Source organism: Coloeus monedula, assembly GCF_965178545.1.
Source record: "Coloeus monedula genome assembly, chromosome: 5".
NCBI classification, from domain to species: Eukaryota; Metazoa; Chordata; class Aves; order Passeriformes; family Corvidae; genus Coloeus; species Coloeus monedula.
Window position 1 is genome coordinate 27,764,076 of NC_138785.1, and position 19,014 is coordinate 27,783,089.

The 19,014-nt window shown below is 37.3% G+C and overlaps 1 protein-coding gene across 4 annotated transcripts in view; it reads right to left on the bottom strand.

Moving 5' to 3' along the window:
• Nucleotides 1-1,869: 1,869 nt before the first annotated feature.
• The window catches only part of ARFIP1 (ARF interacting protein 1), a gene marked incomplete at its 5' end in the record, with an annotated part of 40,106 nt that continues 22,961 nt past the window's right edge, over nt 1,870-19,014 (bottom strand). For all 4 annotated transcript variants that reach the window (XM_082281488.1, XM_082281487.1, XM_082281486.1 and 1 more), the window contains 4 exons: nt 1,870-2,256; nt 9,636-9,810; nt 11,902-12,059; nt 15,463-15,684. In XM_082281488.1, the coding sequence (XP_082137614.1) occupies nt 2,101-2,256; nt 9,636-9,810; nt 11,902-12,059; nt 15,463-15,684 (711 nt within the window). In that variant the 3' untranslated portion in view covers nt 1,870-2,100. The remainder of the gene's footprint in view (nt 2,257-9,635; nt 9,811-11,901; nt 12,060-15,462; nt 15,685-19,014) is intronic.

Sequence of the window (19,014 nt, forward strand, 5' to 3'; positions counted from 1 at the left end):
AGCAAGTAATCTCTTTGGTCCAACCTTTTCTTCCAGGTGAAGAGACTCCAGCAGTTTTAAGCCATTGCAAAAGTTTGAGGGTTACACAATGCCACATGGGTCAGTTTTTCATAAGGCAACTGCAGATTCGAGTTCACTCCTACCATTTTTGACAGATGAGTTCCTTCTGAGCAGCAATACAGGCAGGAGACCTGTGAATCTGAGGCAGAAACCAAGAGCACATGTTCCTTATGTACCCTTTTCCTGCAGTGGTCTGAAAGCTGGTACTTCAGTTGTGGTCAGTGGGTTTGATTCTTCACCCCTGCAATAATGCATTTCCTGGCTCAACCCTACAGTCACACAGCTCCTTTTCCTTGCACCATCATACTGCACGTGTGCCAGGATTCAGAGACAGTAGAAGTCAATGGCTTTGTAAGAATTGTAAATGAAATTTCATTTCCTTTAAAAGTCCAAGTCAAGAACCGCATATACTGGAAGATTTGTTTCACTATGGATTTAGTTTCCAGTTGAACTTGCACATTATTAAATCAGCATCACCACCTAGCACTGCTTTATGAGATATTCTTGGTCAGGGGTGACAACTCACAAAAACAAGACTAAGCTTTCACTGCAGAAGCTCCCTTCTACTTTTAACCATCAGAATTCAACAAAGTTTGACTGCAAACACGTTTAATATGAATACAAAATTCACATAGGATATACATTCTAGGGAACGTAACTGAGCTATTACAAGAGATTCTGACAGAACAAAAACATAAAGAAGGCTCTGTCAGGCCAAGAATTTAATGAGGAATGATTAAAAAGTTTGATTTACAGTTACATTACAGTTGTTTTAAGCACTGAAAACTTTAAGAATGTCAGCTGAAAGGTGTTTGAACGTACAGTACATAAATCATACAATCCACACCATTGTAAATAACATATTTGAAGTATTTCATTTTACTTAATATAACATAAAGCAACGTAACATGTGCAAATGAGGACTCCAATATACTGAATTTAAAATGTCTATGATAAAATTGACATATAATTTTACATTTAAGGACTACACAAATTATGAAGAAATTAAAAATGTGTTCTCCATTTTACTCCCATTACTGAAGTATGCTTTTCAATTAAACAGAAAAACATACTGGCCCGATTATCTTTCAAAATCATACCTGTCCATGAAGTTTAACTAAGCTTTAACTTGCTCTAAGTGTACAATGACACAGCATTTACACAGTCCTCTTCCCCTTGTTGGGAACTGACAAACTATTACATGAAAGGGTTCTTAGATTATGTACACTGGTGGAAAATATTATCTTATAAAAAGGCACATACCTGTGATTTAAGGCTAGTACGGTATTTGTTTCATAGACAAATAAACATTTTAACTGAAATTAGTACATTTCATGGTTGGCCTCACTCAGCAAACCACTTGGTGCAAAGCAAAAACGTGTGCTCAGAAGCCTCAGACTGACAGTGATTCTTGCTTTAGTGTTTTTTGTTTGGTTTTTTGTAACCCTTTGATGGAAAGGTATATTTTTTAAAAAGGCATTTGCTGCAATTCCACTTGTCAATGAGCCATCTGCTATTGTTGCCTTATATGCAGATATCACATATAGGCCTTGTATTATTCATCTGCAAAATATTGTTTTAACTTTCTCCTTCTCTAAAAGTCATATGAAAATTACTAAAGATGTTTTCTATATTCATCTATAAAATACCAGATGTTGGTACAAATAATGTAAACCTCCATTTGGAAATATTTTGACTAGCCACCAAAATGACCAGAAATCACAAGTATTATTTGTCAGTGCAAATCTATAATAGTTTTGTTTCCCCTCCCTTTTTCCCTCCCCCATCCCAGTTACAGAAATAACCACCAACCTTTACATACAAAAGGAGTGCTCTATACTTGAAATTACAGAAATTACATTTGGTTACCTTAAAGTCACCCACTTTCCTATCAAATTCAATTTTACAGTATTATAAAAGGGGGAAAAATTTAAAGCTGTCCATTCAAGAATCACTACAACAGTGCTTCAACCCCAACCCTTAATTATTCTCAGATTTAAAGATTTTTAGGTTAACATTGGGTCCTCTTCTATGATCTGATTACTGTTCTTCAAGCCAGGACGGGGCATCTGCTCCAGGAGTTTTCAATTTGATGTGGAACTGTTTAAGTGTCTGTTCAAGCTGCTTTTGATTGCCAGCAAAGTACGCTGCAATGGCATTGTGGAACAGAACAAGCTGATTGTGCAATACCTTCACCTGCAGGCAAGGAGAGAGACATTAAGAGGAGGAAGCTGATGTTAACATCAATCAGAGGTCAGTTATAAAGAAATAGGTGTATTTCAGATGCTCAGACTTACTATAGATTTATTTAATAAAAGCTTAAAAATACAGATATGAAATGCAAATATGAAATTCTTTAACATTAAAGTGATTCAGAGTTTTCATAAAGTATGTTTAACAGTCAATACCAACGCCGCATGCACAGAGCAAACACAATTCACTAAACAGCATAATGTTATCAAATATCAAACACTTGATTACAAGTACTTGATGCCTTGAAATCAGATGCCAAACCTCTAAGATACGTGCCTGCAGGCCAAATGGACCTCCCTGAAACAGTACATGACAAGGGCATTATCTGAGTACACAGTTCATGTATTTGCCACCCTTGCAGAGAGTTGCTGCTTTCCATCTCATGTATACCTAAATCAAATTAAACGGATGTATTTCCCCCAATGATATTTCTTGCCCATCTCCTGTAACACAGGGTCATTTACAGCACTTTGTCAGTATCTTGACTAACACTTGTGCAAAGCAGTTATGAAACACACCTGTCAGAGCAGCAACCAAAACCTGGGGAGAAGAGCACAAGGGCAGCTGGAGTTTTTCTCTTCCAGCCTAGTCTATGATAACAAGCTATAGCCTGAGTGATGAAGTCAAAAGTCAAGGAAATGTTACGTTTCCATCCTAGCACACCAAGAACCGTGAAGTTGTGAATGGACAGCAGTATGCTGAAAGGCATATGTCCAGTTTCTCCTGCAGCCAAAACCGGTCTTTTTTGTTCCTGAGTGTACTTTCAGCCCAGAACCACCTTACTCTTGTGTCAGACCCCAAATCCCCGAGGAACAAGGTGGCTGACTGAGCCCCAAGGGAAGAGGTGGGAGGTAACAGATTAAGCTTTCTCTACTCAAATTTTAGATCACTGCCTCATCTCTCAGCACAATCCACAAGAGACAAGTCTACTTCTGTCATGCTGGGAATCAAAACTGTCCTTGGGCCAGGTTTGGCCTATGCCTACCAGTGGGCCATGCCTATTTTAACAGGTTATTTGTTATTGGTTACTGTGCTTCTCTGAAATGCATGCAACTCAATACAGAAACACTTTATGGTCTTCATTTAACAAAACATCTCAAATTAAAGCCCCCCACCATTATATCTGACATGCTATGACACCTGAAGAGTGCACATTTACTCAGAAATGTAATAAACAAATTTTAAAAATACCTTGAGAAAAAAGGGCTGAGCACATGTGTATGCATCCATGCAGGAATATCTGAAAATTCTAACACAAAGCTAAAGTTTCTGATTATATCCCTTTTTTTTTAACTGAACATAGACGCATTGCAAACATTAAGCGATAACCTCTTCTTTGCTGGCCCAAATTTTCATCTAAGTTGCTCTGACAATTTGAAAACTGGTACACCTATGTTTTCTCCTTATGTTTCCCCTAATAATTCAGGCTAATTTATGCAAATACATGCCAAAGAACAGGCTTTTTGCCTCATTAACAGTGTAAAATGACACGTTATTCTACCAAAAGGCTCCCCAAGAAAATACATGAGATGTGTGAATGGTTAGAAAGGAATTCCCCATCATACCTTGAGAAGATTTTTTTTCATTTACAATAGAATTTACAGAATTGATCACATACAGACATTTTAACATCTAGGAGAGACAGAATTTAGCTAACTACACTTGTTCAAACATAGTTCAAACTCTTTTTTGAGTCATAAAAGATGGCCTCTTCTTCAGTTTATGTGGGCAGACAGGTATACAAATACATGGATTTTTCATCTATAAAAATGTTCATTCCCAAAATATTACACTTTACAAGTGGAAAATGTCACAACAACATGAAGGCTTTGCTTTTGAAAGTTTAGACAGAAACTACAGTGTTTTTCTTGAGCAGATACTTTCATCATTGTCATGCAAGACTTCATGCAATCCAAGCCAGGAATTCTACAGAGAAGTACACTCACTATTATACCATATTATTAAAATGCTATAAGAGTTTTACTCATACAGTTAATAGGAACTCAAATAAAACAGGGGTAATGAACCTCCCCTCCCAGCCCAAGTTCATCGTCTGAGACTAAATTGGGTACTTTGTCAGGGTAGCTTTTAACATAAACCTTCTGTGAACTGCCCCAAAATTTTCTGATAATTTAAAAAATTCAGTCAGGCTTAGGCTCAAGTGTGTGCGTGTGCACACAGACACACACAGAGGTGGGAATTAACAGTGTAGAGGCAGATAATCTGGACTGAAAAAATATGGTTTGCTTTGGAGGGATTTTTTGAACTACCAGAGCTACCTCACTGTATGAGGTTCTATCCCCTAGATCATTGTGGTATAAATTTTGTGATTGTTATCAAACTGGTTGCAGAGGTTCAAGGTGTTACAACTTCTGCTCTCCTCCTTCAGAAGCTGATTGCAAAGTGAATCCCAAAAGTGATGGTGGGATCTTCTTTTCCATTAGCTTCATTCAAGTAACTTTAAGATAAAGTTTTTCTAGAAAAAGACCACCCAAACTGTCTGACACTGTACAAAGAAGCTCTACTCTGAAGAAGCAGCCAGCAAAGAGAAAAAAGCTGTAAGACCTCAAAACACCTGATGTCCACAGGAAAACCACCAGCAACCACAGCTAAGGACTGCACAGCAAGTATTCACTTAAAACCAAATTCAAATTTACCCACTTTTCCCATGAAAGCATCTCACTCCAACTTGGGGAATGGGAAAGTATCTTACCCACTCCCATATCCAGTCACTGATTCCAACTTCCACACTGTATTTCACCTTAGCCCTCTGTTGGCAAAACATTCATGCAGATAAGCAGTCAGTTGGATCAGGGAACAGATCTAGATTAAAATTAAGCAGACAACAATGTATCTGCTTTAACCTGGATCAGTTCCCCAATCTGATTCTCTACACAGCTGCAAAAACACTTTTACAAACACCAGAGAGAAGGCAGTGGGGGGAAGAGGGGGGATGAAGGGATCACATTTTTTTTGCAGCAAAGCCTTGAAACGATTGTCAGATTACAGCACTAAAGGCCAACTCTTGATCACCAAGCTGTAGCACCAATTCCAGGAAAGGAGTGTTTGAAGATTTGCCTTTCAATCAATGAATGCTAATGGTATGTTGCTAAAATACAGCTAAAATACAGGTTCCAGTGTGTGACTAACATGCCTGTCAAAAAGCCATCATGCTTTATGGCTGAACAATAGTTAAAATCTTTGCTCCTTGTTAATTAACTACATATACCTATTTGTTCCTAGTTATAAGCAGAGTAAGCACTCCATAATACAATCAACAAACATATCTCAAAACAGAACTGAACTTTGTGGATAAGCCTAAAAACCAGACACATCCCACACAGGAGACTTAAGTGTCATACACAGAAGATACTGTAGGTTGGATTTGACTTTTCACGCGGATGCTCTTAGCATTTTAGTTTTTCCTAAATATTGTCCTCTTTCCCCACCTCCCGCTGAACATTGTATTTTCCGTGGCACAGTAAGTACATATTTCTTTACACCTCCTCATTCAGCCTGTTTCAGCCATCTCAACGACCAAAAAGACAACACCCTTTCAAGTCTTTCTGTGAGTCTGTACTTCCTCAAAACCATCATAATCCTTTCTCCAAGCTATCTTAATTTTAAGGTACTTAGTCTAAACAGTTTCATCATCTGGGTCTCCACTGGATTGCAGAGTGCTTTCATTTGTAGAAGCAAGCATTTAAGAATCAAACTCCTGAAGTACAACTCACAGAAGTGCAGTCAATTTTTTTCTCTACACAGAATGGTATTTGACATTTCTCAAGTGCATCCAAGAGTAACAGGGTTTTTTTCTCAAAATGACAACACCTTCTAAAACTGTTTTCAGAAATGACAGAAATCTTTCAGCTAAGAACAGGACACCATCCTTATTAAAAAAAAAAATCTATTTGTAAGATACAGATTTTGAATGCAACTATTCTTACAGCCATTAGCAAATGCTACAAACTTCTATGGAACTCTTGTCAGCTGGGGATAGCACCAATAAAACTTTGTAACAACATTAAGAAAAATGAGTTCTAACTTCAAGATCAAATGCTGTAATAAAAGTCAATAGAAATCTTGTGGATCTTGGTTTTACAGACAGAAACTTGCAATTCCAGCTTTACTGTAATGCAGCTCTCTGAACCTTTGAGGGCTTTTAATTGAAATACTAGCACAGAGAACAGGCACAAAGAGACTGCAACCATGCGATGCCTTTTCCCCATATAGGGAAAAGCTAGATAGGGCCAGCTAGATTATGGGTTCTTTGGTGACATTTGCAGCAACACAGACCAGCTGGAGCCCACCAGCCAGTTAAACTGGCTTTAGAGGTTCTTTGTAGCACCATTTACTAGGAACACACTGCTGATAGCTGAACTGCTCCCAACTGAACCAATGGATTTATGCTGCCATAAACAGCAAGAACAGGGAAAACCTGAACTAAGAAGTTGTTTCGGGTTTATTCTGTTCTATATCTGATCTCTGCACTTAATTAAGAAATGTTATCAGACAGACACTGGGACCCATCTCAGTCCTACCAACCAATGTTACAGGGGAACTCTGCAAAGATTCCCCTGATCTCTCTTTCTGCTCCTCCTGGAATATCAAATACTCCCTTCCTCCAGTAGCTAATCTCTTTAAAACAGATTCTCATAAAGAAATGACACTGAGTGTATTTGCTCAGAAAACAAAGTTCTGTTCACCTACAGCCATTATAAAAAGTTAAATGCTCACTTTATGCTGAGAACAAGTGTATTTCACAGAAATACACCACCAAGAACAGACAGCACAGATTTGTTGCTGCTCCTGCTCCCCCTTCTTACACTTTTTTTTTAGAAAGGCAGCTGAAGTGTAAAAGGCAGTGCTTCTGTGCCAGCGCTCCCAGCTGTAGGAAACAAAGGATTTGCAAACCACAGACTGAGCTTTTCTGGCCAGGACCACTGCAGTGCAACGTTCAGACACTGCTGCTCTGGGCTGCAGTGCTGGGGCTCTGATGAAGACAGCAACACATCACTTTCCACTGCTTCTCCATCAATTTATGCTCCTCTTCTCCAAGGCAGGCACAAGCCATCCTATTTGCTGCTCCTACACCGCAGGTAAGTTACTTCCTTCACTCACTTCAAACTATTGCCATGATGGCAAAATGTCATCTTACACAATAAATAGAAAAAAAATAAAGCTTACCTCAGAAAAGCTCTTAGCAGGTAATTATACTTAAGCCACTATTTAAGTGCAAAGGAAGTCCTTTCTATAGCTCATTTGGGAACAAAATTACATACACCCTTTAGTAAGAATTTTTACATCTCTAGTGTCAAAACTGAGAAATGTCAACTACTGATAAAAAGGCTTAAGCATGTGAGATTCCCTACTGTATTAATCTAAAAGGCAGGAAGGAAAAAACAATCTCTTTCAGAAACTATTTGTAGGCTGTGACTGCTAACAGGATGCTTGGTCTAATTCAAGACTGTCACTAGGAAGACAACTTCTTCAGTGTTCCCTAAACCATCTAATTTAGTTTACAAAAATTATGGAAACTTGTTTTGTACAAGATGGAAATAAAATGCTTTTGCTCTGAAGCCTTCCTATACATATAAACATAAATTGATGAGTGTATTATACAGATAATGGAAACCATGAGGAAGAAGGGTAAGTCCTATTTTAAACTAATTCGAACTTAAGCATCAGAATTCCTGTACAGAGATGAGCTGGAAGGATCAAACAATTTTAACAGAAGTACATTGTAGCGGTAGCAAAAACTTACTGAAAAATGAAAACAAAGGCAGGGAGAATGGGAAGACACCTTCAGCATATCTGTTTTCAACCTAGCATAGTTTTAAAACTCAGCTCTTAGGAGCATTTTCTAATTTAAGAATCAGTATCAGCATTTAGATTAGACTTCAGCTTCTTCAAGAAAATTAATTTTAATATGGATTTTTTCAATCCTTTTATTTCCCAATTTTTTCAGCAAGAACCAGAAATAAAGTTAGGCCAACACCAATTTTTTAGTCACCTGATCATCTGATCCATCACAAAGCCAACTTTTGATGGCTATGTGATTCCAGACCAGGGAGTCCTAATGCAGATGCCTTTATGAAGGAACAGTGCTCAGGAGCTATGTTTTAAGCATGTATCATTTTGGAAACCAAAATGTTTGCTTATTTTCTCGATTTTTTTTTCTCTTATCATCTGTTGATGGTTCACATTTCTTCCCTGACCTCTATTTTTATTCTAAGAAGTGGATGCAACTCCATATGTGATAATATATTCAAAAATACAAAGTAATAATCCATTTTAATTGGTTTAGCTTGTCCCCATGATTTTTCCCTTAAATTTTCCTCCAAGGAACATGGTTTGCTATCGTTGTCATCTGGGGCCAGTCATGTATTCTTTGACAGACTATTTTTACCTGTGTTTAAATTTTTAAAATAAATTAATCAAGCCATATTGAAAATGTTAATCCACTAAGAGACCTGGATAAACTGACAACTATCTATCTATATTTTAATCACATTTTCCTTCCTCTGAAGACATGGGAAATACAGCCACACATGATTATAACTATCTCCCTTACCATGACTAGGAACAAAAATCAGATCTTGAAAGACCATACTTTTTACATCTAATTAGAGACAATTTAAAAGGACTCATTTATCACAGAACAATTTAAAAGTTGTTTGTATGGCAGTTTTATTTTTGCCTGGTAGAATAAGAAGGGTAAGAATACCATCATTAAGAGGGTATCAATGAAATGGTAGGGTTGAAATAAACACTTATGGAAAAAACCCCACCCTTCCAATCAACAGTTCAAGAGTCCTGTTTTAAATTAAGAAACTATAAGGGAATTAATTACAGAAAGTAGTACTTCTCAGTTCAAATTCTTAAAGCTTAATTTTGAAGAAGCCTCTTCATAGTTCTCTCGCTTTCATTGTGCATAACCTCCATGACAGTGTTGCCAAACATGCATATTACTTTGAATATTAAATCAGTAATTATGTGACTCATTTAAGCATTAAATGCGGTAAACTGGAAAAGTAATGCTTTTGCAAACTTGAAACCTCCTGTATCAACAAGAAATTTACTGCCATAATGTTTGCCATTTGTAGCTGGAGCAGCTTGCTTAGGGACTTCTAAAGCTGCCTGCTCTAGAAGGGTGTCCTCCAGTGATACAGCAAGAACTCAGAAAATTCAGCTTATTTTCTTTGCTTGCTCTACTTTTAAATGAATATCTATTTCAAGATGTAACAACTTAAAATATTTCTAGAAAGCAGTTAACTTCTAGAACAAAACTCCTAAACATAACATGAGAATTAGCAGCTTACCTTATTTTCTTCCAAAAATTTCAATTTGATAGATACGTCATTACGCATTTTGTCGTATTTCTCTTTATGCACTTGAAACAGTTGCTGTGATTGTTCAATCTTTGGCAGAGTGTTTGCATCGCGAGGGCCAAGATTCAGCTCTTCCAGGTCTGTTCGATAAGCATCGTATTCAATCCTGAGAAGAAAGAGGAGAAGGGGGAAAAAACCAAAAAAAATCTAAGGGTAGCGTCTCAAAACTGACCTCACAATTAAGTACAGAAAAAATTTTAAAAACTGGTTAAGTTTTTTTTCTCCCTGCTCCTATTTACCAAACAAGTCCACTCTGAAGCACATTGTATAAAACTGCCTCAACAAGCACCCTCCCTTTTCTGTTTCTGCCTCGGTCACATGCTCTCAGCCCTCTGTTTTGTACAGGCTTCAGTAGTCAGAGCTTTTCCTGGGACATCTCAACCTACTAACCCAGAAAAAGGTAGCAAATATTTTTCAGGTCATTCTTCTGCTGTTGAATCAGTTCAATGGAGAGCTTATGTTAAGAGACACATCAAGAGCATGACACCCCCTTTAAGCAGATGTTTGAGGAACAGGTCACTTATACCAAACTCTGACCTAAAGCACTTTCAGCATGCTCCACACTTCTCCATATGCATTAACTGGACAGTTTCCTAACTCTTCCACAACACTTTTCTGAGAACTTGTCTCTCCTATGGAAAAAACAGACTGCAAAAAGATGGTGCAGCCCTGCCCAAAGCATTACTCTTCCTTCCACAGTTTTCTGTAGCTGTCAAATGATGGAACCTAGCATATCCACCAGTTTTAATGCGACAAACCACACTATTTCTGGCCTTTTAAACATGCTTTCTCACAAACATTTCTTAAACTGGAAACAAATGAGGATTAAAAACCGGTTATAAAACACAGTTTTCAGTTGATATAACTGCTCAAAAATAAAATACAACCTTTTCAGAGGTAAGAGGAATAATATTCACAGGGCTCTTCCTGATTCTCATTGCCACTATAATTGAGGATTTATATGTAATTTATGGCTTAATTCCAAAAAGGAAACTATTAAACTAATAGAGAGCGGATAAAAGATGGGAACAGATGAACACTGAAGCGCAACTAGGGACAGGAAAGAAGAGGCATAGAAATAAATGCAACCTATTTTCACAGTGCAAAATGACGAACTGGCCCTGTCAGTGAAGAACCTTCATAATTTATTTGCCTTATTAAAATGGCAAAGTATTTGATTTCTTTAGTGAACAGAAAGAGAAAGCAATGAAGGTATTTCAGGAGGGAAGAACCATATATAGAAAATTACTGACAAAACCAACTGCAGCAGATGTATTTTGCACAAATTTTCAAGGGGATACCTGGAAAATGTATGAACCAATTCTTTTTTTTTTTTTTTTTTTTTTTAACGTGCCAAAAATAAAGTAATACCTTATCTACACATTAATTCTGCCTTTCATGCCTTTGAAAGTTTACCTAAATATCAAAACAATAACTTACTATTTTGCTTAAAAATAAGCACTAGAACAGAACAATTAAAAAGGAGAGGGGAAGAACTTCAAAACTCAAGCAGTTTGCACTTTCTGACCTAAAAAAATCCACAGAATCACAAAAAATTATGTGGATGAACTACATCCTTTGTCAAATTAAAAGAAATTGTGAAAGAAAGTCAGAATGGAACCACTCATCAGAAATAACTACAAGTTCCTGGCAGGAAAAAGGAACCCAGCTTTAAAGTGCTATGCCACATCTAAAAGTAACCTTCTCCAGGGTAGGAAAGCCATTACTGGCTCACTGAGAAAGTCCAGTTTTATTTTCCCCTTTCTGACCAAGCCTGCAACTTCTGCATAAAAACTGAAGTGTGAATTGCAGGCATTGTTCATCAACAGAGGCACAAGAGTAAATGTCTTTCAGTCACAGAGATTATTTTACCTATTGCAATGCAGCTGGATAGAAGGGCTAATCTTCCACTGTCACGCTACCTTAGAAAGCTACCTTAATCTAGCACGCAGGAAAAGCCAGCTGTAATTACTCCTACAGCTAACAAGTAAAATTCAGTCTACAAGGGAACATGTACAAAACATTTGAAGATCTGTGCAATCAGTTATAGTTAAATGGAAACCCTCATTAGATGAGAGCTGTGTTACAAGGTTTTTATCTGACAGGCTAGTCACTCAAATACACAGCCTAAGCTGCTACGGAGTCTGCTTCCCAAGAATTAATTCATAATGAAAAGAGCTAGACACAGGATAGCTACCTGGCACTTTCATACTGTTTCACAGTCAACAACGTATCCTCAATTGTTTTATTTACCAGTGTATTCACACTGGCAATAAAAAAGTTAATAGCCCCGAGAAGGGTTTCTCCATTTTTGGCTAGAAGTTTCTGCGTATCTGCATTGTAGCCAAACTCCTCCTATAAACAAAGAACAGAGAAAACAAAAGCTGGAGATCAATTGAAATCATAACATTCATCAGCAAATACATAAAAAAATGCAAACACAGATGTGGCAGTTCTTTCACTTCCGTTTGGGTATGATTATGATTAAACCAATATGACTTTGATACCATATTCAGTTCACAGTTCTTATGAAATCTCTCCACCATCAGTAAAACATGGTTTAGATTTTGTTACCACACATGATGTTAAATCCTATTTTATAATGTGATTTTTCTGCACTCTGGTATCTTGAATGTTACTTAAAAGTAAGTGCTAATGCAATCTTCGCATTGTCATTCAGCAGGGTTTTAATCCAGCATCTCTTGTGGTTGTCTAGGTAATGCTTTAATACAAACAGAGACACCACTACATTAAATACAGTAATGTAACTAAATGCACAAGGGCACACAGCATTAATTAGCTATTAAGTTTTATTCTTACATTCTGGAAAGGAGCACTGCAAAAAAAACCCCAGCATCTATCACGGTTTAATAGGCTGTAAATAATTGAAGAGCAGAGCATTATAATGAATAACAAATAAAAGTATTAATGTAGTTCATACATAAATTTCAAACGGACAAGGGCAAAATTATTTCCAAGGCATTTCAGTCACATTTAGATATATGTTTGTCCATGTCTCTTTGTTAACAGCAGTGTAGACTGACCAAAGCTGCAAAGATTTTCCTAATGCATGGATGCCAAATGAATCCAATTATTATATCTATGTCATCCATATGGCATCTCCGTATTCTACAGATGGGAGTTCTCACAAAAGAGTACAATCTCTGGTTGTAATGACTGTAAAACATACTAGGTTTGTATTTGGAACTTGGGCCTTTTTAGAGCTTGCACACTGCCAACAACTGACTCAGAAGTGCTGTATTCTCCCAGTCTCCTTTCATCTGTCTAGAAAATGAACACCAGAGCCAAATGATATTTCATGTTAACAAGTTTGTGACAGTAAGGGTAATGCATAATGGGCAATGGTAAGACAAGAATCCTCTAGAAAAGAAGGTGCAGTGGAAGTGAGCAACTGAAGGAGAAGAAAAGAGAACTTAGGGCAAGTTTTCATGAGCTAAGCCCTGTAAACACTGCTAAAGATCTGTCATCTTTGCTTTGTACAGCTGCTTTGGGCAGCAAAAGCAGTTGGCTAAATTGCTACAGATTTTGCTGGAAAAAAACCCCAAAACAGTATTTTCCAGCTGGCTTTGCTCTAACATTGCCGGCTACACGGCTAACACGAGTGCTAGCACAGAGAAGAAATAGCAGCATGCTGGCAAAGACAACAGCAGCAGGACTGCCCCTTGCAGCAGCTTAGTCCCATCTCTTTTTCCTTCTGCAGGCAAGACTGCAATTAGTTTTCCAGCTGGTCCTCTCACTCAGATCATCCCAAATGAACAACACTACCACTTCAAAGGGGGAGGTACGAAGGATGGGACTGCAGCGGCCTGCAGTACTAAGGAACGCGCTAAGCAACAACCGTGTCCTTCCAACGGCTCACAGTTTCATACACACTTTTGAGCTTTGTCCATGACCTCTGCAGATTATCTCTTATGAAACACACAGGAAATCCTTTCTGTACCAAGAGTCTACGCTCATTTCACACCTTATGCTCAGGTCAATTAAAATTTGGATTCATCTGCCTATATAATTAGAGGCACATGAGCCTGGAACTAGGAGTTACCTTTGTATCCAAAAGAGAAACAGCAACCCATTCACATTAAGTAATACCTCACCAGATACCACATTAAAATTTTGTTTTGTTATCATGTATAAAAGAAGAAGTATTACCTTGAGACTTGAAGGTTTTTTTAATTTTATTTAAGCTTATATACTGTTATCACATTAAAGACTAACTATTCAGAAATTTTACTTTTAGTCCTGCACAAGTTTTAGAGGCAACAATCCAAATATCCAAAAGCAGGCCAGGCTACAGATGATAATACATTGCAGATTAAACAGAGGGAAAACGCAAAGAGGAAAGAGACAAACACCAGGAAAGTCTCCAAGAGGCAAAGGTCAGATAACTTTTATTACAGCAGCAGAAACCTTTATTTGATTTTCATCAACAGCCCCATTCAATAATCTACACGAGATGAATGACGGAAACAAATTCCAGACCAATACAAGACGTTGAAAGAACCTGGAAGATCAGTATTCCCATTAGAAGTTACAAGCTAATCATGGGAAAAAACTCAAGATTCACTAAATGAGCATGATGCCAGATTCCATCCAAGTTTTGGAAGAAAACACCAAGCTTCAGCACATACTTCGTAACAACCACTAAGTTCTGCCACAAACCACATGCCCATATTTGTGTCAAGAATAAACTGATTATTAAAAGCTTCTTTTAGCAGATCATTTAATATCTTAGCTGCTAGAAGTGTGCTACATTCACAGATTTTCATCTGTCAGACTAATATTAAAAATTCCTTCACATCAGTGTAGGAGTTTTAAATTTTTTCAGCTAGCTGTCACTTGAAGTTCCTCTGTGCAAGCATGAACTCCACCTACTCCCTTAAAACTCAATGGGAAAAGAGAATTATGAAAAGACAGATGTTTTTAAAATCACAAAGATAATTTGAGCTGTTTCAGCAGCTATGTTTTAGGGAATCATTAAGCCATTTAATACTGGTTTTCCAAAGGATCAAATTGTTTTAACTTTGCAAATGCAGCACAAGCAATGTAGAAGCAAGTCAGCTACTGCACTCTGTAAGCAACATCCACGTTCTCTCTCTTTACAGCAAACAGCTTTACTACTGGCAACAGAAAGTGCCAGCACTACATAGACTTCTAAACCATGGAATCCTAACAACCCAGATATCTCAAGACTGCCTCTCTTGCTCAGCAACTCCAGACAACATAAGAATACAGATTAGTCTTATTAGTAGGAAAATTCTGATTAAGAAAGGACTTTGAGATCAAATCTCAATGCTTAAACATGCTACAGAAAAATAATTTACTCACATTCAATGTGCACAAGTGAAGTAATGTGCCCTAATCTACTTACTCCCAGGCACATTCCCCAAAGACATCTTGTAATTGAAATGACGTAACACTCTGGAACACTTTGATGACATTTCATTAGAAGCAAACTTAATAGTAAAATGCATCTTCTCTGCAAAGCATAATTGCCAGTTCTTGAGTTCAACCATCAACTAGAGGCTAACATTTAAGAAACAATAAAGAACTACAGTAATTTCAGTAATTTCCTATAGTTTTAAGTGAATAACATAAGCTTTCAACACAAAGAGCATGTAATATATTGTTAACTACAATGTTTGTAAAAGTAGAGGCTAACAAGTAGATACCCTGCACGAGTCAATTAGGCTTATCTTAATCTCTGCCACTGTATGTTTTTACATTGTAAAAGTCTTACATGAAGTTCCAATGATTTCAAACTCAGGTCAGCAAATGCATCTCCAAGTTGCCTTTGGGTATGTACCATCTGGAAGAGCTGCGTGGACAGTGTCTGTGCCAGTCTCAAGATATTTTCATATTTTTTTTTGTTCTCTCTCAATATATCTATCTGAGCTTCTAGTTCCAGGTCTACTGTTCTTGAGCCACGACCCAGTTTTTCGGAGATGATCTGACGTGTACACTGCAGAAAAAAAAGTAAATTATAAAGATTCAAGTATATTCAAGACAACACAGCATACACCCATTTCAGCTTCAAGGGACATATAATTACACACAATTCTTTCACAACCACCCCTCCCAATATAAGTTTGCACAACAAACTGAAAAAACAACACAGTCTTCAGAAGTTTATCAGGACTCAGCAAGAACAGTTGGACAAGTCTCAACTCCTACTAAGATGAATATTCGAGTTAGCAAATCAAGAGCATAACTAATTGTTTCTCAAGTAAAAGAACACTTATCTCTTTATAGGTTTGGTGAATCTCATTAAGTTAAAAGAAGCATTTTAGCGCACTGCATTTAAGTCAGTTAATAGGAGCATTACTATTCTGCATAAAAACGTCTAGTTAGTAATTTTCTGGGCTTTGTCTACCAATCATCCTATTCCAGAACATCCATGTTGCATTTTCCAAAAATGTTCTTTTTGAGGTTTTTCTTAGGGGTTAAGTAAGAAGGTGGTGGTTTTCAGCCTGTTTTTCTAAATCTGACTAGAAAACTGGGAACTCCTACTGAGAAATATGCAAAAGTATTAAAATGCACTTATTATTTATACATCTATAAAACAGAGACAATTTACTCAGACTATTTCTTTTCTGTCATAAGTCACATTCTTAGTAGATTTGCCGTTCATTAACACACTGAGCAGGAAATCTGCTCTTACAAGGCTGTAGACACTTTCACCCAGCCTATGGCTGTGACAGAGGAGGCTGCTACCACGTTCTACTGATCCGTGACACCTTGTCTGCCAGCAATTCGAGCCCAACTTGGCAGTGAGCCTCCCAAGATGCACATTGGGATTTCCCTTGACTGAGACACAGGAGAAGCCATTTGCAAAGCAGATGTGTAGCAAAGCTATACTATTGCTCCATGGAAAGCAGAATTATTTACTGCTGTAGTAAGTTACTTGAAGTTAATCTGTGGTTGTCTCAATGGGTGAAGGGATAACCAACTTAAGACATATGAAAAATTACTGATGGAAACAAACGTTACAAGGAAATTAAGTTACTCATCAAGGCCACAACTACTCTGAAAGGAGTTAACCTAAGCACAAAGCTGCTATTTTTATCTTTTTTGTGAAATAATGCCCAAATTTATCTTATAACATACTCCCCAAATACACTACAGCACTGGATTTTCCAATTCAAGGACTCCCCAAATACACTTTCCCAGGGTTTCCCAATTCAAGGACTTTAGTTTAATCCTGCCTTTACTCGTGTCCAAAGGAGATGCACATTCAACCTCCTGGAACTTCCATGTCCTTTCTAAATGATGAACACAGGAAAGAGTCAAGAATGATCATAGAGAACAAGCTGATCATTACCCATAAGGTTTAGGCTGGAAGGTACAGATTATTTGGGCTACTTCATTAGATTCAAGTAATTCACAAGAAAAAGCACAGCTAAGTCTAGGTGACATTTGTCTGTCAAGCATCAGAAATTTGGGCAAGCATAACAAATCACAACCTAGAATATAACTTTACTACCAAACTCTCCAAGAGAAATTGCAAAATACAGCTTAGCAATGAGTGTGCTCAGAGCATAAATAAGTCTTTCATTAGGAACTATGAAAGTGATGGTCAAATTTTGGCTATTTTCCAAAAGAGCTGACGCACACACACACACAAATCCCCAAGGAAATGCAAGAGAAAAATCTGAATCATGGAAAACAAAATTTTTGAAAGCAAGAATAAATTACAAATGAAGGGATTATTTTCAGCCAAAGGGTATCTGCTTCAGAAGTTACAGCAAAACACCTAAAAAAGCCCAGCATTGACAAGTGAGGAAAACCCAGTAACTGGAAAGACTTACACTGCATACTTTGTTAAACTCAGCTGTAGCGAAAGATAAAGAAGATGCCCCAATCTATTTTGATTTACTCCAGTTCTATGTGGACTAGTACAAGCACACAAGTTGCTCTATATTCTCACTAGCAAACAAAGAAGAATCCACTCATTAATTTCATCATGCTTTGTTCTAAGAGTATATAAAGGAAACTGTCATGAATAAGACCATGCTACTCAAAAACAAGTCACCCAATGCAAAGTTTAAGAAAAACAACTCAGAGAAAAAAAGGTACCAAAATACATTTAAGAGAACTATGTTTTAAATTGCATGTTAAAGATAAACAGAGGCATTACTGGACATGTCTCAGAAATAAATGTTCCACTAGTAGCCCAGTGTTAAGAGAGATTTGTAAAACAGGTTTGCCTTTTTTCCCCCCTCAAAGTTGAAGAAGTTGTATGAAAAACAAGAAGATAAGCTTGTGAGAATTGCTGAAAGTCAAGAAGAGTAATGACTTGCTTGTGCCTAAATGTTTTTGCTAGACTGAAAACCTCTTTCTCATCCAAAGGGGAAGGCAGGGGCTGAAGAAAGAACAGACAAAGATCTTGTCACTAGACTATGGAAAAAAGGGCAATTTCTTTCCATGCTAACTCACTAACTAGGGAGCATACAACTGGCAAACGTGAAGGGGGATGATAGTTGCAAAGGCATTTATATATGGGAATGACTTCTGAACATATCCAATAATTTAGATTTCTCAACCCCTGATACAGACACCATGGCACAAGAACTACTCATGTCAGATTCCTAAAGAACTTCCCAACAACAGATTTCACCACTAACTCCACTTGTAGATTAATGTCTGGTACATTGATACCAGGGATTTTAAGTTCATAGGGATTCAATTGCTGACCATTTACTCCTTCTCCTTATTTCTGCATCTTCTAACCTATGAACAGTTAGCTATTATGAGATAAGGAGGACACTTCTTCCCATGATCTTTCTGATGGGAACCAAAGCAAGCCAGTATTTCCACAAATTTAAACACTGTCCTTAACCATATTAAGTATGCTTTTTGCACATAGCCTACTAAACAAATGTATGGCATCTCCAGGTACATTTGCATAATACTCCATCAACTCAAAATGAACTTTTAAGTTCTCTGAATGATCTTGTACCTCAAAAAAAAAGCGTAGAAGTAGTCAATATGGAATTCTAGAAAGATCACAACTGACATATCTCCTTAGGCATGTCTGGAACAGCTAAAAGAAAACATTAATTTAGTTTTCTGAAAATGCTAGTCTTTATTTCCTATGCCATAACTGGTGTGATTCTGGATTTCAGGAAGGGGAAACTTAAGCCATGAAAGAAATCTAAAAATCTGGACTTTGCAGAGACTACAGTCAAAGAAATAATGTTCTATAAAGGATCCAAGACCCCTTTCCCAACATTTTTCATTGGTCTTCTAGCTGTTGGTTCATGTCAGTGAGTTTGAGACATTGTGAGTTTTT